We start from the raw sequence: 22,512 nt of genomic DNA on the forward strand, positions 1-22,512 counted from the left end.
GGTAGTTATGCCACAGTTTAGTCAATCAGTCACCTATTGATGGACATTAGGTTTGTTTCCAGTCTTTTAGCTTGAATACTTGAACGAATAACCTTGTATTCATGTCATTTCATATATTTGTTAATATGTCTTTGGGATGGATTTCTATAAGTGGTATTGCAGGGACAAAGGGTAAACTTACGTAAGTGCTTTTGCTACATTTTCTTATTTTTCCAAATAGGGGCTGTATTATTTTGTGTTCCCACTGAGAATGTATAAGAGTTCCTCTTTCCTCATAAATAGAGTATATTGTCAAACTTCTGGATTTGAGCCAATCAGATAAAATGACTAATGGCACCTTGGTGTAGTTTTTAGTTTGTATGTTTATATTTTGAATGAAGCTGAGCATCTTTACAGACATTTGAGGGCTGCTACAATTTCTTATTCTGTCAACTGTTCATTTCTTTTGCCCATTTTATCCATTGGGTTATTGGCTATTTTCTTTTTAGGAAATATTTTAGGAATCCTTTATATATTAAGGATATCAGTCCTTTGTGATATGTTGCAAACATTTTTCCAGTGTGTCATTTGTCTTCTGACTTTTCTTTATGGTGTTTTTTGATAACCAATTCATTTTATTTTTATTTAGTCAGATTTATCTGATTAAATTTAATTTTTTATTGCTTTTGGAAATTGAGGCACTATTAGGCAAGGTTTCCCTGTTCCCGGGGAATTAGAATTATTATTCATGTTTCTTCTAATACATGTATAGGTACATTTTTTTACATTTGGTTTTTGGATACATTTGGAATTTATCCTGACTGTGCCATGTGATGGGAGATATTAATTCAATTTTATTTTTGACCAAATGGCTATCAGTTGTCCCAACACAACTTATTTACACGTCTGTCATTTCCCCTGTTAATTTGAAATGCCACCATCATTTACTAAATATCCATAGGTACCTAGGTCTATTTCTGTTTTTACACAATATCACACTCCTAACTGTAGAGGCTTTATAACATGTGCTAATATCCGATTAGGCTGTCCCTCACCATTTTTCTTTTTTCAGAGGGTATTGTGGCTATTCTTATTTTCCCATATCAACTGTATAATCAACTTGTCTAATTCTAGAACAATATGTGTCGATACTTTTATTTTAGAAGACTGACTTCTTCATTGAGTCTTTCGAGCCAAAACTCTTATTAGTCTTGTTGGCATATGGCTTTCTATTTGTCTAAGTATACACTTGGCCTTTCAGGTTTTCCCCATACAGGTTTTGCATATTTTTTCCTAAGCTTATTCCCAATTATTGTTTCTTTCTTCTTGTTTTGTTTGTTTGCTTGCTTTTTGGTCGTTGCTATTGTAAATTCGGTATTCTTTTCCATTATATCTTGTAACTTTATCACTGGTTATTTGCATATAGGAAGGCTCTTGATTTTAGTGTGTTAATTTTATATCTTGCTACTTTACTAAATGATCTTTTAGTTTTCCCATTGAACCCTATGGGTTTTCAGATGTATAATCATTATCGTCAGCGCATAAGAGAGAACCGAAGAAGGTGAAAAAGCAGGCAGAAAGCACCAGGTTGATCCTTGAGAAGTGTGTGTGGAAGAGGCCCTTTCCTGAGTCGGAAGGACCTCGGAAAAATATCCTTTTGAGGCATCTTGAACATCAAAGGTGCAGAAACCCAAATAAAAGTGAGAGTGGAAAAAGCATGGGATTTCCCTAGCACAGGTAGGCTCGCCAAGACTCGACCGCCCATCGGGTCGGGGGAAGTGGAGATACTAGCCAGCCGAAGAGGAGCAGGAGAAAACAATATCGCGAAACCGCGGGCCTGTGAGTCTTCAGCTGTCCTCTCACATGGGCGCGCGGGAGATCTACCAATTTGCGAGCCCCTCCCGCACCCTTCCTAGAGCGGCGGCGGAAGTGAACCGGTCTTCCGCACTTCGCGGCCGCTTCCGGCCTCTATGGGTCGCTGCTGGTGGGCTCCGGTTTCGAAGCGGTTCGAGGCATCAACGCCTTGTCCCCGGAGAGAAACCGCTGCTGGCGTCCTTGGGCTGCGGTGAGCGGTCCTGTGCTGCGGACGCGGCAGGCGGGGGTGCTACGACCTTCTCGGCCCCGGCTGGAGTGGGGCGGCCTCCGGGCCTTACTTGCCTAGGTGGATCCGCGAGAAGCTCCTTGACGCAGAAGCTAGCCGCGACCCCCAATCCCTCGGAGAGTGGGTCGGAGCCCGGGAATGAAGGAGAGACCCGGCTGTGCGCTCCATTCCTCCCGGGCTTGTCTCGCGCGGTGTACCCTTCTTGAATGATGCGCCTTCTGACATTTCTGAACAGTCTTGGGTCACAGACGCTGACTGGCGTCCTCGGGCCTCTTTCCTGGGCCTGCCTTTAGATTTAAAATCACAGAACGCGAGGGTAGAAGAAAGTCTTAAAGACCAGTGTCTTCAGCCTTTTCGCTTGATAAATGAAGAATGAGGAGCAGAGAGATTAGGCTTCTGAGGGAATAAATTCATGTGACTTTGCTGCTTTTATGACTGATTTCCACCAGACATCTGGGTATTTAAAAAATTTAGAAAGCCGCTAATCAAGGATGTCTCAACTTTTTATTATTGTTTGCCGTAAATGTTTGTTTATTCCGTTTAATTGTTCTTTTTTCTATCATCAAGTGGAAATGTTTCCTACCAAGTCTTATTCTTCTTAGAGTCCTGAAACAACTTAGCACCTTTTACTTAATATTTCTCTTTAAATTAGTCTATTCTTGAGTCTTTTTTATCAGAGTTATTTTCCTGCGTATAGAAAATTAACCTGGAGGCGGCTTTCAAAGTACATTTTTAAATTCTTAGAATTTGCAGTTTTTGTTTTTGGTGTAGTTTGTGTTAATGATGATGGCTTCTTCTTCAGTTCCAGCCAGAAAGAGACGGCACAGGAGATCTTGCTTGAAGCATTCATAAGCATTTGCACAGCTATGATGGCATCTACTTGGTCCATCCAGGCCAACAAGGAGCAAGATGAACTTTTGGAAATAAAGATAGAGGAAGAGGAGGTGGAGGAGGAAAATAAGGGTACCGCCAGACAGGATCAGAACGTGCAAAAGAACACCACCCACAGCAGGGAGGTCTTCCGACAGTACTTCAGGCAGTTCTGCTACCAGGAAACATCTGGACCCCGTGAGGCTTTGAGCCAACTCCGGGAACTTTGCCATCAGTGGCTGAGGCCAGAGACACACACAAAAGAGCAGATTCTGGAACTGCTGGTGTTGGAGCAATTCCTAACTATCCTGCCCGAGGAGCTCCAAGCTTGGGTCCAGGAACAGCATCCACAGAGTGGGGAAGAGGTGGTGACTGTGCTGGAGGATTTAGAGAGAGAGTTGGACGAGCCAGGATATCAGGTGAGAACAAAGATGTGGTTTCTGTTTGAGAAAAGATGAATTAGGGATTTCTATGCCAGAATGAAGTCTAACATTATTTCACAAAACGTGTTCTCGACACTTTGGTGCATCAGAAAGGGGCCTGAGTGTCGTAGAACATTGGTTAACATAATCCTAACTTATTTATATATTTTCTGTAGAAGGATCATGTATTTCTGCATTAAGCTACAAAATTTTGTTTGATGAAATGCTGCCCAGAAACATTAGAAACAGAAGACTTGTAGGACAGAGAGAAAATGTTAGAGAGATGATGGTAACAAAGTGGGCAGCAGCCTCTTGAAAGGGGCATCACTTCTGCTGAACAATACAAATAATTAAGAAATCAGGTTTTGCAGATATATCCACTGCCTTGTCTCCATTAAAGGATTGAAAGATAGGGGCTTCCCTGGTGGCGCAGTGGTTGAGAGTCCGCCTGCTGATGCAGGGGACACGGGTTCGTGCCCCGGTCTGGGAAGATCCCACATGCCGCGGAGCGGCTGGGCCCGTGAGCCATGGCCGCTGAGCCTGCGCGTCCGGAGCCTGTGCTCCGCAATGGGAGAGGCCTGCGTACCGAAAAAAAAAAAAAAAAAAAAAAATTAAAAGATGGAGAAATCAAAGTCACCATCTCAGAGGAATGAGATGTAGGAGCAGAGTGGAAAGTTAGGAGGGAGGGGCAGGTCATGGGACCCATGTTTCTTTGAGTAGTTGAAAGCCCAGTTAAGTTGGAAAGTTAAGTTAGAAGAATTGAGCACAGAGTCCAGGACCTTGAATACCAACCTCTTGAGTTTAGGTTTTATTCTGTAGGACAGAAGCTCCTAATCTGTTCTCTCTGAGTCTAAATGAATTTTACTAACGCCAAGATATAAAAAAGAACCAAATTACATAGGACTGTTTTGTTTTGTTTTAGCGTTGATAAAAGACAGTGGTTTTCACCTGGTGACAATTTTGTACCACAGAGGGCATTTGGCAACGTCATGGAACATTTTTGGTTGTCTTAACAGCGGGAGGTACTACTGGCATCTAGTGGCTAAAGGACAGGGATGCTGCTAGATATCTCACAGTGGAAAGAACAGCCTTATACAACAAAAAATTATTTGACCCAGCAAAAAAAAAAAAAAAAGAATTAAAAGATGGAGAAATCAAAGTCACCATCTCAGAGGAATGAGATGTAGGAGCAGAGTGGAAAGTTAGGAGGGAGGGGCAGGTCATGGGACCCATGTTTCTTTGAGTAGTTGAAAGCCCAGTTAAGTTGGAAAGTTAAGTTAGAAGAATTGAGCACAGAGTCCAGGACCTTGAATACCAACCTCTTGAGTTTAGGTTTTATTCTGTAGGACAGAAGCTCCTAATCTGTTCTCTCTGAGTCTAAATGAATTTTACTAACGCCAAGATATAAAAAAGAACCAAATTACATAGGACTGTTTTGTTTTGTTTTAGCGTTGATAAAAGACAGTGGTTTTCACCTGGTGACAATTTTGTACCACAGAGGGCATTTGGCAACGTCATGGAACATTTTTGGTTGTCTTAACAGCGGGAGGTACTACTGGCATCTAGTGGCTAAAGGACAGGGATGCTGCTAGATATCTCACAGTGGAAAGAACAGCCTTATACAACAAAAAATTATTTGACCCAGCATGTCGGTAGAATCAAGGCTTAGAAAGCTTGGTATAGAGAGTATAAACGGTGAAATAATAAAAAGGAAATACAATCTAGCATTGAAGTGCAAAAACTGAAGAGGAAAGGAGCATGTGGCAAAAAGATCTAAGTTTAAAATAGGGTCATGAAAGTGTGACTGCGAAGGAAGAGGCATGTCTTAGGTAAGAATTAATTGAAAATGATGACAGAGTAGAGGTGTAAAGAAGGAAGAAAGAATTGAGAACTCTTTACTGAGCAGTCTATTCTAGGCTAAGCAATAGGGATTTCAAACTTGAAAGACGAGCATAACGGAGACAATTCTAACAGAGTGCAAGACTGTAGGCGAAGGTGGATTGGGAAAAGTTCATTTATTCAGCAGATATTTATTGACTATCTATTGTTTACTAGGCACTGGGAATGCACCAGTGAACAAAGTGTAGAGGGTTGCTGCTCTTACGTTGATAGATTTTAGTCTACTGAGAGGAGACAGACAGTAAACAAAAAAATCAACAAATGTGTAATACATCAGGTGGTCATAAATTCTATATTTAAAGAAGCAACAGTAAAGCAGAGAAAAGGAATAGTGAATGAAATGAAGATTGTGTTGTTTTCAATAGACTGGTCAGGGAAGGATTTTCAGATAGGGTGACGTTTAGAGCAGAGATCTGAATTAAAAGAGCAAGCCAGGGCTTCCCTGGTGGTGCAGTGGTTGAGAGTCCGCCTGCCAATGCAGGGAACGCGGGTTCATGCCCCGGTCCGGGAAGATCCCACATGCCGCAGAGCAGCTGGGCCCATGAGCTATGGTCGCTGAGCCTGCGTGTCCGGAGCCTGTGCTCCGCAACGGGAGAGGCCACAACAGTGAGAGGCCCGCGTACCGCAAAAAAAAAAAAAAAAAAAAGAGCAAGCCATGCAGCCATCTAGGATAAGAGTGTTCAGGCAGGGGAAATATCAGTAGTAAATGGATAGGTCCTAAGGTGAGAATGTGCTTGTCATGGTAGAGATGTATTTGTCAAGGAGGAGATGAAATCAGATAGTTATAAGAAGATCAAACCATACAAGGGACTTGTAGGCCATTATAAGGAATTCGGATTTTATTCTGAGATGGAAAGTCATTGGAGAGTTTTGAGCAGAAGAGAGATTTAATCTGACTTAAATTTTAACATAATTACTACCTGCTATGTTGGAAAAGTTCTGCATTGGGGCTCATGGTGGGACTAGGGGAGGCATAGGGGACAAAGTTAGAAGCAGGGAAACCAGTTTAGGAGGCTGTGGCTATAAGCAATAATCCAGGCAAGAGATGCTGGTGGCCTGGACTAGGATAGTAGCAGTGGAAGTGGTGAGATGAGATGTGATTGGATTCTGGATACCTTTTGAAGGTAGAGCTTGAGAGGATTTGTTTCTGTATAGGTTGCGGGATGTGAGAGAACGTGAGTTAAAGATTATGCCAAGGGTTTTAGTCTGAACATCAGGTAGAATGGGTTTGTCATTCACTGAGATGGTAAAAGGATCAAGAGTTAGGTTTTAGATGTGTAAATTTTGAGATTCTTATTAGAATCCAAGTGGAAAGTTTGAGCAAGCAACTGGACATAAAAAGTTGGAATTCAGTGGGGGGAAATCTGCTAGAAATATAAAATTGGGACTTGCCAGAATATGGGTGGTATTTAAAGCCATGAGACAAAAAGGGATCATCAGGGGAGTAACCAGCAGTGGAAACTGGGGAGTGGCCGGGAAGGTAGGAAGAGAACCGAAAGAAAGAATGGGATTTTCAGGTGCAGGCAAAAGTAATTTGGTTTTAGTCATGTTGAGTTTGTATTGCCAACCAGTCCTTTCCCTTGAGGGCTGCTGAGAGTAGCTAGTGGAGTTTACAGCTTGATTTATGAGGCCTAACTGAAGATCCAGGGACAGAAGGCACAGTTCACTATACTGGCCTTTTTTTGCTTTCCCCTCCCCAAAATTTGAAGTATCAAAACAACTTTTTCTGTACATCTGAGATAGTACCTGCTGATTTTGGCTCTCATTCTGAGGGAGCGATTACAAAATGAAACTATGTCAGGGAAATAGAGCCAGTGTATGGTGATTTCTTATTTACAAAATTTAGCCATTGAAGGGGATGGGGAAGTAACTCGAGGGCCTGTCATATGCCAAGTCCTTGTGCGAAGTGCTTTACATGGCCTGGTGTCATAATCTCAGAGTAATTTCTAGCCCATGGTGACAGAGCTACTAAACTAAGGATCAGAGTAAGTAACTAGAGTGATTCCAGATCCCTGCTTTTTATAATACCATGCTGGGGGAGCCTATTACTTTTAAATGCAAGAGGAAATGGGCCCGTGGAGTAGTGGAAGCTACAGAGTGGCTGAAATTGCTGAGTAAATGAGTTAATTGAAGGAGCAGGGGTCAAAGGGAAGCGGAAAAGGATGAGATTGAAGGCAAAAGTAGATACAAGCCTTGAAAAAGAAAAGACATCTTCCTTTAAGATACAAGGGAAGGAGAAGAGTATGAGAGTGGAGATAGATAAAGTGAAGGGGAGATGATTTTTTGAGATGATTGTGATCTTAGATAAATAGAAAATAAGATCATCTCCCAGAAAGAAGTGGGGTGGGGACCTCAGAAGAGCAGAGTCTATTAGGAACAGCTTTTGGGGTAAATATGGAAGAGATTTCTCTCCTTTTCCTTTTTTCCCCTTCCTTTCTTTACTTTCACTTTTACCTTCTCCCTTTACTTTTCCCCTTTCCTTTCCTTCTTTCTCACTTCTGTTTTATTTCCCCCTAAGTTCTTTTCCCCTCCTTTCTGCCTCTTTTTACCTTCTTTTCCTTCTCTCTTGTCTTTTTTTTTTTCTCTTTCATTTCTCCATTTCTTTGAGCATAGACAAAGAAGTGAAAGGGGGCACAGTCAGCATTCTTTAACTGTTAAGAATAGGGGAAATTACTTCCAGCTGGGGAAGGGAAGGTTTCTCAGAGGAGGTGACATTTATGTTGGCCTTGAAGAATGAGTAGGATTATGGTAAGCTGATATCTGGAAAGAAGTTTATTTCAAGTTTCAGAGATTTGGGTGCCACTGCCATGAATAGTATACTGTTCTGTTTAATGTTATCAGAGTGAGTATCTCAGTTATATCTCATCTACCTCAGGTCTCAGTCCACACTGAGGAACAGGAAATGTTCTTGCAGGAGATGGTAGCTCTAAGAACAGAACAAGAACCCAGAATGTCCCTCCCGTCTGTGAAAGCCCAGCTAAAGTGTGAATCTCCAGAACTTGAAGCCCAGAAGAAGCAAGGTAAAGAAGAAATACCCACCTTGGGAGGAAGGGGAAGATGGGGCTAACACAGGGCACTGGGGCTCTTTTGTACTTTGTGCTGTTTCTGATCATTAAAGTCAGGAAAGTCTCTCTAGAAATCTGACGGCTCATGTGTAGACCCCAGGCAGCCTGGTTTGTCACTCTACAGCTCTTTTTTTCTCTTTATATTAATATTTTAAAAATTCTGACTGTATTTTATTTGAAATCACTTAGTTTAGTTCTTCTGACAGTTATTTTCCTCTGTACTGACCTCCCTGCTATTTTTAGCCTTTATCCTAGCAGACAGTACCATTATCTTCCAATTCGACTATCTCCTGCCTCCTTCACTTAAATAAACCTTTGCTCCATGATGTCTGCAGCTAACTCTCAGATGGTGCAGGGAAAGAAAAAATGTGTGTGTGTGTGTGTGTGTGTGTGTGTATGTGTATTACTCTTATAAAGAGAAGGAGTAATAAAGCAAATGGGGTAGAATGTTCAAAGTTAGTGAAGGGGTGAAAGACTCAGTACCTACCTTCCTTATTTCTATTTCCTCTATTTTTTTTTCATTTAATTTTTTTAAATAGGTGAAAATTCACATGGTCCAAAAAATAATAATTTAAAGTTACCCAGTGAAAAGTTTTCATTCCACTCAATTTCCCTAGCCATTTGGTCTCCTTACCCCTATTCTGAAATAGGTTGTCACTGTTACTAGTTTCTTGTGTGTCCTTCTAGAGATTTTTTAATCATATATATATGTTTTTCATATTCAAATATATTTTCCCCTCTTTATCACTAAGATTGTAGAAGCTTGCAGTTTTTATTTCTTAACAGGTGTTTAATATTAAAATGTATGAATATATCATGCAATTAACTTCCCCTGCTGATGACACTTAAGTTGGCCCCGCTCTTTTACTGTAACAAATAGTGCTGTGGTAAATAACTGTATGTGTGAGTATATCTGTAGCATAAATTCTTCTGTGTGGAATTACTAGGTCAAAGGTTTTATATATACAGTTGTAATGTTTATATATATTGTCAACTTGCCCTCTGTAAAGCTTGGGTCAGTTTACACTCTCACTGACAATGTATGATATCCATGTTGTGAACATAGTGTTATATCAAGCTATTGGCAAATCTGATGGGTGAAAATTATACTCAATATTGTTTAAATTTGCTTTTCTCTTATTGTGAGGTGGAGCATCTTTTCTTGTGTTTAAGAACTATTGTATTTCCTTTCCTGGAGACCATCAGTTTTTTTCTTTGCCAAGTTTTCTATTGGGTTATTGCTTTTTTCCTTAACAGTTTTTGGAGTGCTTTGTTTATTAGTCTGTCGTATATTCTAGTGCCATTTTATAGTCATGCAGGAACTCTAGGTTCTTATGTAATTTTTCACTTGAATAAGTTTATGTTGCCTAGTGAAGTTGCTGTTTGCTATCACAAGAAACTAGTTAACATTTATGATCCATTTTTAGTTTCAGATGTTGAGACTGGAAATGAGTATAGGAATTTAAAGCAAGAAGTTTCTGAAGAAATGAAACCATATGGGAATATATCTAGCAAATTTGAAAATGAAATGTCTCAGTCAGCTAGGTATGAAAAAACTTATGAACCTGAAGAAAAAATAGAAGAGCCTTCTGGATACTCCAGGGAAGATAAACAACATACATGTGATGAAAATGGAGTAAGTTTGACTGAGAACTCAGACCTTTCTGAACACCAGAGAGTCTGTCCAGGAGGAAAGCCTTATGAATGTGATGACTGTGGAAGAGCTTTTAGTCAACACTCATGCTTCGTAGAACATCAGAGGACCCATACTGGAGACAGGCCCTACAAATGCGAAGAATGTGGAAAAACTTTCCGTGGGAGAACTGTGCTTATTCGACACAAAATAACACACACGGGAGAGAAACCATATAAATGTAATGAGTGTGGCAAAGCCTTTGGCCGGTGGTCAGCTCTTAATCAACATCAGAGACTTCACACAGGAGAGAAACACTACCACTGTAATGAATGTGGCAAAGCCTTTAGCCAGAAAGCAGGTCTCTTTCACCATCTCAAAATCCACACAAGAGACAAACCTTATCATTGTACTCAGTGTAATAAAAGTTTTAGTCGGCGTTCAATTCTTACCCAGCATCAAGGAGTCCATACTGGGGCAAAGCCCTATGAGTGCAGCGAGTGTGGAAAGGCCTTTGTTTATAACTCCTCCCTTGTTTCCCATCAGGAGATCCACCACAAAGAAAAATGCTATCAGTGTAAGGAATGTGGGAAGTCCTTCAGTCAGAGTGGCCTTATTCAGCATCAGAGAATCCACGCTGGGGAGAAACCCTACAAATGTGATGTATGTGGAAAAGCCTTTATTCAGAGGACAAGTCTTATAGAACATCAACGAATTCACACTGGAGAGAGACCCTATAAATGTGATAAGTGTGGGAAGGCTTTCACTCAAAGATCAGTCCTCACGGAACATCAGAGAATCCACACCGGAGAGAGGCCCTACAAATGCGATGAGTGTGGGAATGCCTTCCGAGGAATCACCAGTCTCATTCAGCATCAGAGAATCCACACTGGGGAGAAACCCTACCAATGTGACGAATGTGGCAAAGCCTTCAGACAGAGGTCAGATCTTGGTAAACACCAGAGAATCCATAATAGAGGTGGTCCCTATAAATGTAAAGAGTGTGGGGAGTCGTTTAGGCAGAACTCAGCTCTTACTCAACATCAGACTACCCACAAAGCAGAAAAATCTGGCTCTGTGTGAAGACTGCAGGGAAGCTGTCTCACAGAGTGCAGGCTGGAGAGAAATACTAGCTTTGAGATGATTTAGGACAAAACGTTAGTCACTATTGCTATAAGGTAACTTCGGATATTTCATAAAAAATACACTGCTGCCCTTTTCATTAGGTGCTGTGGAGAACAAGGAGCGTAACACCAGATTCCTTTCCTCAAAGAGTTTACAACCTAGTTTGGGATATATAAGGTCCACTGTTCAGTCAAGACTATAGGACAATAGAATTGATGCTCAAAGTAGTGTAGAATTAAGTGGCACTTGGCAAGCTATAAATTCTGAAGGACAGATCACTGTTACCTGAAGTGGTCAGGAAAGACTTTATTTAAGATAAAGTTTTGATGGGGATATTTGGAAGGCAAAAGGGAGAAAACATTTAGGGTAGAACAAATGTAAGCAGAGTGCATGTAGTTTGGAAGCATCAATGACAAGACTAGCCAGCCTAAAGTAGAGTTCATTTAGACTGGGCAGTTGATGGCACTATGTTGGAAACATAGCTTGAGGACAGACTCTGGGAGGGTTAGAATGCCAATAATTTCACCTAATACTTTGACACTTACAAAGAACTTTTCTCATTGAATTCCTAAAATGTTTCTATAAATTAAAATTATTCTCCATTTTAAAAATGCGGATACTCTTGCTTATGGAGATGGTGACATAGCTACAATATCACACAAAGGAAAAGACCAGCAGCGTAAGTGCAGTTTTGTGACTTCAAGTCCTGTTCGTTACACTAGTGATTCCTCAACATCAGTGAACATCAGAATCACCTGTGGAGCTTGTTTAACATACCTGAGTCCCAGTCACAGATACTGTGCTTCATTAGGTCTGAGATGGGGATTGAGAATCTTCATTTTTATAGCTCCACAGTCACCTGATGTACTCTAAGTTTTGAGAAACATTGCGCTGAATCATTGCTACCGTCGTGGTTGCCAGTGAAGTGAGGAAGCATGAACACAGGCCGCTGCAGATTTTTAGCATGAGGAAAGCCCTTCAGGGGACATGAGCCACCAGGTCTTTACAATGAACAGGGAATTAGACCACCATCATGCCTAAAAACTAGGTCTTCGAGATGGCCTTTCTGTCCCTTCAAATTTAAATGTTTCAAAAAAGACTGACCTATATTCCAAGGCTCCCAAGGTTCTTCTGAGTGCAAAGGTTGTGTGTGTGTGTGTTTAGGGGTGGGGTGCTGGTGTTCTTCCCTGTTTTACGCTTCCCTTTTTTCCCACCTCTGTAGTTACCATTGTGTTCTGAATCCCCTAATAATTTCTTGAGAGAACTGGCTTATAATTTTTTGGTTTGTATACCTTCTTGAGCACATAAAAGAGCCAAAGATTAGTGATTCTTTGCCTTGGGGCTTCAGAAAACAACAGATCAACCAAAAACTGGTTGACATTACCCGTATATTACTGAGTAAACAATTCTGTTTTTGATGAGAACCTGTGATGATCATTGTAGTGGATAGCAGGCAAGCCACAAAGAAGTACACACAGCTCCTGGTCTGTTTATCTTTTTATTTACAGAAGTCATATTTGATCTCTACTGAGATATCCTTTTATTTCCCTTCTACGTTGCTGCAGCAAACGCCACAATTTCTAGGACTGCCTTCCCACCTCGTCCCACACAACTTCAGTCCCCTCATCTCCCTTCACCTCTAGCTGCTCAGTGGGTTTGAAGTGGTAGGATAGTGACAAAAGAGGAAGGAGAGGAAAAAGAAGGGTAATCACCATTCTTTAACTATTCCTAACTACCTTTCTGCCCAGCCCTGTCTTTATCCCGTCTCTCTACTCCTATAATATACTCTACCCCCATTTCCCTAGTGCCCTAGTCTCTTGCCCCTCCGTCCGTAATCCCTATATAGGACATAGGAATATCACTGGCTTGGAACTAGTAGAGTCCCTAGTCCTATAGAAATATATATGTTCCTAGCTTTCTAAATTGTAATTGTGAGCACATTTTCCCATGAAAATGATAATGGTGTTAGTGCTATAACTTAGGCATATTATGTATCACATTGGCTTTTGGGATTAGATTTACGTTGACTGTGGGAAAACTTTCTGAGTTCACAACATAGGAAAGCAAATGAACATTTAAAAAACAACTCATTCACAAGTTGAGGACAGCTTAGGCTTTTTCATAAGACCAACACTGGAGTTGTGCACCAGGTATTGAGGCAGCTAGGATTGGAAACCTAATTTTTTTTATGTCCGAACTGAGTGCTGAGAGCTCTGTAGCTGTAAGTATATGAGGCCTATTCCCTACCTAAGGTTTCCCTGTCTCAAATTTCTCTCATGTAAATTTGTCTCTTTGGAGGGGACTTGACTTAGTAACAAGAGCCTTCATGAGAACATCTCTTTACCAAACTGATGCTGTCCATATTTGTCATCTAATCTGATTTCACAAACATGTTTTCCAAACTGAAATTGCTCCTCATAATGTCAGAGCCTCTCTCTTTAATCTGTCTGCTCGATAGAATGCAATCCTTATTTTAAAGTTGCTGTCTACTCTCCATGCTGTTACTTGCAGTCTCTCCAGTTCAGCCTCTGCTTAACATGTTCTCTCAGTGCACACAGGTTCCTCCATTTGCCTATAACTCTCTTAAGTAATATTATAAAGGAACCATAAACAAAGACCCAGAACAATAGAATATGCCTATTGCATAGAAGAATACAGTTCGTAACTTATTTAAAAATAAATGGGGTTTTGTTCTGGTGGTTTCTTGTGCTTAAATACAGTTGTAGAACCAAAAAAAAAGGGCAGAGTGGCATGGGGTTTCCAGTTGGGCATCAAAGGGGGTCAAACTAGTCCTAGAAAAGGAGAAGATATAAGGTTACTATCTGGAACTAAATTGGCCACGCAGCGAAGTTGAAGGCCCTGAGAGGCAAGTGGAGGACATGATGTGTTAGATATGGAATTGGGGAGTGCGGTGAACAGAAAATGCCTTGAGATGAAGTCAGGAGTACATCTTTATAAAAGATGTGGTGTGACAGTGACAGTACCTAGGAAATCAGGGTCCCTTGAAGCAGTTCATCTATGTGGATTTTTAAATCATCAATAACAGGAGGCAGGATGGAAAGAAAAGAGTATGAAAGTGAAGCAAGTCCACAAGAGAAGTAATGGCAGCCAGTAATACAATAGCCAGGTAGAACAACTGGTATAAAACTCAAATGAATCATGCAGCAGCAGCTTAGAAATAACATTAAGGGTGAGAATAAGATTGACTAGCCTCTGTTTTTTGATTGATTGAAGGTAAACAAAATATTGAGCGTTTAAGGCAAAACACCTAGAGAGGTTGGGGGAGAATCAAATTTCTAAAGCAGTGAAAAGTAAAATGAGCTTAAACATGGGCTTTGGATGAAAAAGTAATCTGACAATCACAAAAGGGTTCCAGAGAGTGTAATAGAAAGGGACTGTGAAGGGAAGGAAGATGGGCCCCTTTTGAAAAAAAACAAAAGCAAGCAAAAAAACAAGGGTGCTGAGCAGGGCTCTGGGATTGAGAAATCTCATGGGCATGGTGAGGATGGAGGAATCCTCACCATGGGGCATGGAGAGGATGGAGCAATCCTCACCATGGGGCATGGAGAGGATGGAGCAATCCTCACCATGGGGCATGGAGAGGATGGAGCAATCCTCACCATGGGGCATGGTGAGGATGGAGCAATCAGATAGAAGCACTTAGAAAAGCTCTGCACTCCTATACTCAGAACAGAAGTAGCCTCTTTTGTTAATATCCAGTGATTGTAAAGTTGTTAACAGTCAAAGTCTTATTATTGGCAATCTTTAGGAGTAGAGGAAAGGATTTATTAACAGTATTATGTAATTGTTAAGTGCTTACTAAGGGCCAGACATTAGTAAATGCTTTACTCACATTGTTTCATTTTTAGCTGGGGAAACAAATCAATAAAGCTGCTTGAGGTCACAAAGTTAGTATGTGGTGGGACCAAGATACGAACTAAGCAGTTTCAGAGCCCACTCTTCCTCTGTTTATTTCAGATGAACGAACTGCATGTTGCAGTGGTATTCAGTGCTTTGAGTTATTACCTGTAGAAAAATTTCAATTCCTATCAGTATTCTGGAAAATACTTAAGAAACTCTACAGAGTCCTGGGTCCAAACACCAAAGGTAATAATATCCCCATCCTCTTGCATACTAAATCTTGGATGAAGTTTGGGCCAGCATAAATATCAGCCCTAATTCTTGTTGCCTGCACAATGAGGGTGTCTGCGGGAGACATTTCACTTTAAAGATGAGCTCTTTATAGGAAAGGATCACATTCCTAGCTTAGAACCGTTATTCTCTGCATTATTCTGACAGAATAAGGGATATCTGACTAATAAAAAGATTAGAGAGATGTCCCCATTGTGGATCTATCCAATAACTCACTAAGGATATACCTTTGATGAGGGTTTTTAAAAGTTTTTATATTTGTAGCTAGTACCACTTCTTGGATTAAAAAAAACATAGATAAGTATATATTATATAAAATAGTTCTTTCAGATGCCCTTCCTGACTCCACAAGCACAGAATTTATTTGAGCAACAAGTGTTTGTTTAATATAGGGATAATCATTTTGATAACTTTAATTGAACTTTCTCAACTTTCAACCTTTCACACTGAAAATTTTACATTTTAAAGCCCCTCCAGCAGTTCATCATTTTATTAGAATTTCTTTGGGTCCTCTCTCCTTCCGATGTTTCTGGGTATAACTGGTAAGGAGTTCTTGCACCTTCTTTCTTTTTTTTTTTGCACCTTATTTCTTATATATAGTATTTGTATATAAAAAGTAGGTATGGATATATTTTATATAAAATATGTTTTTAATTTTCACTTTATACATATACTTTCATATACATATAATTTGATTTTGACGAAGCCAACCACGATAAGCGTCTGAAACTTCTCAGTTGCTTAGCTCCCTAGCCCACATTGTGAGATCATTATTGAGAGCCAGCCTTTAATCCTTGATTTCTTGTAAACAGTTGATTCTTTTCCCACACTTACGAAAGACCTTTTCCAGGTCTGAAAACCCATCAGTCAACGCTCCCAGAGTTTTCACCCATCACAGTTCAAGGTGATCTTTGGGGGATATATGTTTGCTTTACCAGTCATCTTCTTAAGCCCAAATGGCCTGGTCCTGGGTGTCCCGAGGATTCCTAAGAGGAGGCCATTTGTCACCTCTGATTTATGCAGATCGTCATTATTCCTGTCTAAGCTTGATATGCGTATTTTACTTTTTGATCTAGCGCCTCAGCTCAGCCTACTTAAGTGAAATATTTAAGAGTAGGTATATCACCATTTCATCCCTGATAAAGGAGGAGGAAATTTAGGAACTCTTCAGCTTGCTGTAGCCAAACTCTAGCTCAATGACTTTGAGCAAGCGACTTAATCTCATTTCCTCATAATGTAAAGTATCGATAATAGTACCTACTTCTGCCTGGGGAGCTGCAGACCTACGGAGGATAATTATTATACGGATAAATGGGGGGTTTATATAAAGTGCTTAGAACAGTGGTTAGCACCTAAGTGCATTATAGCCGTTTGCTATTGTTCTATTGCCGTGGGCTCTCTCAGTGAGCTCTCTCAAATGCGTTGCCTCTAGATGCTCCAGCCCCAGGCCAGAAATTACCTGTAACTACGCTGCATTTTTCCCAGGACTGCTGCGTTGTTGCCGCTGGGATTAAAGCTCCGGCTCAGGTCTACTTTTACTTTCTTACCTTGGGAACTAATGAACAGTGGCTGGCAGGAGATAAACATCGCCTAAACTGGCAAGGAAAGATTTTCCTATCTTTTGTCTCCACCCCTGTTAAAGATAATTAGCAGCTGAGGAGTTTCCCTTTTTGTCTGAGTTGCTCTTGTCAAGTACGCCGTGCCCCAGCCTCAGAGCACAGGCCCTTGGAGTTACCTGACCTAGCTGCCCGAGCCTGCGCTACTCAGCAGGGGCGGGGATGCTGCCAGGCAACCACAGAGAGGAGAGAACCTCCAGATTCCTAGAGGAGACCTGAGGGTGAGGCATTGTTGACAGCCGCAGGCCTAGAACTGCGAGTTCTTTTGGCTTTTGGGTCGTAAGTGGTGGTGATAGAGGGTTCGTGGACTCCGGCTTCGACTCAGTGTGTGATTCGGCCCTTTAGGGACTCCGGTGAAGTTCAGTCGGACGAATTGAGTTGCAGGCGAAAGTTAAAGATGGCTTCCAAGTCCTGAGTTGTCTTAGGTTATTGAGGCTGTTGAGAAAAAGGAAGGTCTGGAATCCCAATTTGGTAAAAGGAAAGTTGGGTTCCTTTGAGATGATCCCACTCATGACTCCCTAGAATAAGTCGGAACACAAGGAAAGACATAGAATCCACTTGTTTGACTTTTAGCAAATTACTTAATCCCTCTGTGCTTCAGTATCATTGATCTGTCAGTGGAATGATAAAATCTGCTTAGATGAGTAAATTCACAGTCAATTTTCAATAAATATTAGCCATTATTTTCTGATCTTTAATGTTCTTTACCATTTGGGATTCTTAGAAGGGGAGAACCAAAGGGAGGAGGGTCATGGTCTTTCTCTCAAGCTTTATTAACTTAAACTAGGAAGTAAGAGATTATAGCAGATAGTGTTTACTAATAATTTGCAGTCACTCCCACTCTGTCTTCTAATTTTTTTAGCTTTCTGACAGAGTTCCTTTTTTATTTCAGTGCGTTGTCAGGTAAGTGAGTTCTTGGGTAAGAGCTAAATAAAATTTAGAGTTTCTGTTAACAGTGTTGTTCTATGCCTCAGGAAGAAGACTAGCTACAAGGATATACTTCTGAAAAATCAGTGTGAACCCCAAGCTGGAGTGAATCTTCTCCTGAGCTCGCTTATTCCAGAATGGCAGTCTTCTTGCAGGAAAGATCTCTAATAGTGACTGATGGTAGAGGGAGAGGGCTGTGCCTGGGACCAAGAATCAGACTGGCAAAACAAAATCTTTCTTCCAACTTTAAGTTGTTGCTACCAGGAAAGAGATATTTGGACCTCACAGGGCTGTCAGAAGACTCGGGGAGCTCTCCCCACAGATATTGAGACCAGAAATACAGACCAAGGAGCAGGCGCTGAAGCAGGTCCTGACCTCTGCCTGTAGAGCTGCAGACCTAAGGAGGATAATATCATTCAGAACGTAGAGAAGAGGCATCAGTTATGCTAGAGAGGTTGAAGAGACAGCTTGAAGGACAAGCCATCAGGTGGGAAGGGTTGGGAGGATCATTTATGGCTTGACTAGTGAAAGGCTTCAGGAATAGAACAGAAAGCAGCAAAACAACTTTAGGATCCACCAGATGTCTCTGGAGCCATAACCCAGTATCTCCTTCATGGGCTTTAATTCCGCCAGGTATTCATGTACACCTCTGGAACCTTCTCTGCCTATATTGGGTTTTTTTTGTTATTTGGATGTTTTTACTGAAGGACAGCTTCAAATTCAATTTTCCAAGACCATCTTCATCCCGTTGCTTTTAGGGCCCAGATAGAACAAGGATAGAACAAGGTATGCTTATGGCAAGATAGTACCCTGGAATCAAGAGGTGTCAGGTCCAGTCTATTAAGACCCTATCTTAGTTTAACTCTCACATTATTGCCTTATGAAATGGAAAGCAGATGAGAAAGAATGTCTGCAGAGAAACAAGACATCCTTGAAAAGAAGGTTTTTAGAACTCTTGTTAGTGTCCTTTCCCTGGAAACCTTGCCCCTACCGGTCTCTTTGCCCAATTCTTTAGGTAGAAACTCTGGGTAATATTTGGGAGGTGTCTGTGTTTTGTTTTGTTATTGTTTTGACTTATTCAACTCCTTTAGCTTCAAAATGTTTTTCTTATCTTTTAATCCTGCATATTAACTGAAAAAATTATTTTCCCCACTGTTATTTTTCCAGTTTACTGATTTCCCCACATCAAGATAGTATGCATTTCGAAACTGATCTGCCTGTTGTTTCAAGTTAACTTTTATTATATGCCATTGTTTGTTGATCCATTTAACAAACATTTATGGAGCATTTTGTCTATACTAGTGGCCTAGGTACATTCATTTGGTGTAAATGATGCTTTTAACTACCCTTTAGCAAATTAAAATTTCTCTTGGTTTTATGATATTCCCTTTTTTTCACCTCCAGATTCAAACTGATCTCTTCTTAACTTTTTTGATTATACCTTTCTGATTCTTTGTCACATTTTGTGAGAAAATTCTGTATGCTCTTCCAGTCTCTTTCTGACGGTCCAGCTGTCTCTTCTCAAACTGGAACTTCACATGCCTTCTCACGTGCTTTTCAAAATTGAATTGGTAGTTTAGGGATACTGAAAAGGCATGCAATTTAGATAAAACTGGGTTTTATTTTTATCGCTGTTTCTCATCATAAGTCTCATGATCTCAGCAGAAGAGACAACTGACATTTGAATTGTCTGTGCATTTTTTTTAGATGGTGTTACTGAGAATGAAAATAAGGACTTGTCTCCAACACAAAAAAATTTCTGAAGATGCTAAATCATGTGGGGGGAATCTGTAGAATTACAGCATCAATGCAGTAAGTTAGTAAAAGCTTTAGTTACTGATGAGTCATTATTCAGCATTAGGAAGTACATACCAAAGAGAATGTCTCTGAGAGCAACACTTTTGGAAAAGCTTTTGTTTACAGTGGGTCCCTCCTTTCCCACTAGGAAATCCATCACAGGGGGAAATGCTATCAGTATAAGGAATGTGGGAAAGTTGTATTTGACATCAGCCAAAGCAGCCTTATTTAATGTCAGAAAATCCACACGAGCAAGAGACTGCATAAAATGTGATGACTGTAAGGATGCCTTTATTCAGCGTGGAAACCTTATAGAACCATATGTGAAGGGAGTAGGAAGGAAGGCCTTCACCCAGAAGTCAGGACTGACTGCACTAGAGAATCCACATAGGAGATAGATCTTACAAACCTGATGAACGTGGAAATGTTTTCCACGGGATCACCAGCATTATTCAGCATTGGAGAAATCACACTAAAGAAAAACTGACAGTGTGATGAGTATGGAAAAATCTTCAGATAGAGGTTGGGCCTTAGTAAACAGCAGTGAGTCCATATTAGGGAGGCTCTTTTAAATGAGAATATTGTGGGAAGTTGTATGGACATACATCAAGCCTCAACAATAGTCTCCATGATATTGGAAAATTAATATAATTAATGTAAATGGGCAAGAAAAGGAAAAGTCAGAAGTTCTTTTCGCTTCTCAAAGGAGTCTGTAAACATAAGCAACCAGGACTTTTGAAATTAAGTTGTTTACCTGTATCCCTGGACTTGTGACACTAGCTCTGAGATGATTATCTCTTTACTGGGGACATGTTATTTTCCCATGCCCACTCTAATCTCATATCTTAAATTCATTCAAGTGTAAACAATATTGTTTACTGTTTATTGCAACTATATATACATATACACATATATATATTATTTTTATGGGCTAAATAGGCTTGTATGAGTACATCAGGGCACAAAAATGACATTATTAAAGTTTCAGTAAACATAATGAAAGGAACCACATCACTGAATTGTTGGACGTTGGCTGCTTTCCTAAATTTGGCACTGCCTCTGTGTTCTCCCAACAGAAGGCCATATAGGTGTCATTCACAGAGTATATATTTCCCAGATTTGGTTTTTTTGTTTTTGTTTTTGTTTTTTTAAAGATAGAAAAAGAGGGCTTCCCTGGTGGCGCAGTGGTTAAGAATCCACCTGCCAATGCAGGGGACATGAGTTCGAGCCCTGGTCCGGGATGATCCCACATGCTGAGGAGCAGATAAGCCTGTGCACCACAACTACTGAGCCTGTGCTCTAGAGCCCGTGTGCCTAGAGCCTGTGCTCCGCAACAAGAGAAGCCATCGCAATGAGAAGCCCGTGCACTGCAACGAAGAGTAGCCTCCGCTCACCACAACTAGAGAAAGCCCGTGCACAGCAACAAAAGACCCAACGCAGCCAAGATAAATAAATAATAAAATAAATAAATTTATTAAAAAAAAGATATTTCACATATAGCTTATTGACAGATAATAATAGAGGTATTTTCCCTTATAGATAACACATAATATCCTGAAGGCTAATACTTTAAGTAATTTGTTTATTATTCTTTTCAGTTCTAAAACCTACAGGCTAAAAGAGGAAAGAATACTTTAGAAGCTCTTCTTCAGCAAATTGGCAGTGTAGCCCAATCTCTATGAAAATGAGGCTTATGGATTTTATAGTAGGTCACTAAATATAGGAACCACAGATTTCAAAACTTTGCAATGATTATTTCACAATTAGGAGTTTATATCTGCTGTATATGCCTAAATTTTCTGAATAGGCATTACGGTCACTATTTTAAAAGATGGATTCTGTTCTATAAAAGGATTTTTCAGCATCCATAGAAACGACATTATTTTTTTCCCTTAATTTTATTATTTTCTTGTATTACATGACAGGCTTTCCTGACACTGAGCCAATCTTGCATTCCTGGAATAAATTTCACTTAGGCATGGTGTTTTCTTAATGTGTTTATGGGTTCTACTTGCTAATATTTAGTACATTTTTATTCAATATTTATGTAAAACTGGTCTGTAATTTTCTGTATTTTTCAGTTTCAGGTTTTGATTTTACTTGCATCATAAAAAGGGCTAAGTTTTTATTTTTTAATGTTCTAGAACAATTTGTAAAGCATTGAAATTATCTGGGTTTTGAAAGTTGAATTCTGACGTGAAACCATCTGGGCTGGGTACTTTTTTGTGGGATAGTTCCATGGTAACGTTTTTCTATTTCTCTTACAAAAATGGTCTATTTAGGCTATTTATAATGGGGGTCAATTTTGATAATCTATTATTTGTTTATAAAACTCTCCATTTTGTCTAGACTTTCAAGTTATTTGCCTAAAATCTGCAGTATAATCTGTTATGACTTTTTAAACAGTTTTATTGAGGGAAATTGATACACAGTAAACTGCACAAGTATATGATTGAACATGACAGGTTTTGGTTTTTTTTGGTTAAGGTAACATTGGTTTATAACATTGTATGTTTCATGATTACAACATTATATTTCTACTTCTGTATACCCTACAGCATGCTCACCACCAAAAATTTAGTTTCCATCCGTCACCATATTGTTGATCCCCTTTACCCATTTCACCCTCTTGTCAGCCCCTTCCCCTCTGGTAACCACTATTCTGTTCTCCATATTTACATGTTTGATTTTGTTTGGTTTGGTTTGTTCATTTATTTTGTGTTTTGGGGGTTTCTTCGTTTTTTATATTTCACAAATGAGTGAAATCATATGATATTTGTCTTTTTCAATCTGGTATTTCACTTAGCATATTACAAATAACAAGATTTCAACTTTTTTAATAGCTGAGTTGTAGTCTATCATGTAGATATATACCACATCTTCCTTATCCATTCATCTGTTGAGCTCTTAGGTTGTTTCCATATCT

At 40.0% G+C, this 22,512-nt stretch overlaps 1 protein-coding gene across 1 annotated transcript; it reads left to right on the forward strand.

Moving 5' to 3' along the window:
- The first annotated feature begins 2,949 nt into the window (after window positions 1–2,949).
- ZSCAN12 (zinc finger and SCAN domain containing 12) lies at window positions 2,950–11,052 on the forward strand. The gene is made up of 3 exons (XM_024764338.1): window positions 2,950–3,369; window positions 8,147–8,291; window positions 9,764–11,052. The coding sequence occupies exons 1-3, from the start codon at window positions 2,950–2,952 to the stop codon at window positions 11,050–11,052; spliced, it is 1,854 nt and encodes a 617-aa protein (XP_024620106.1).
- The last annotated feature ends 11,460 nt before the right edge of the window (window positions 11,053–22,512 follow it).

Source organism: Neophocaena asiaeorientalis, unplaced genomic scaffold (genome assembly GCF_003031525.2).
Source record: "Neophocaena asiaeorientalis asiaeorientalis breed wild unplaced genomic scaffold, Neophocaena_asiaeorientalis_V1.1 scaffold239, whole genome shotgun sequence".
In the NCBI taxonomy this organism is placed as follows: Eukaryota; Metazoa; Chordata; class Mammalia; order Artiodactyla; family Phocoenidae; genus Neophocaena; species Neophocaena asiaeorientalis.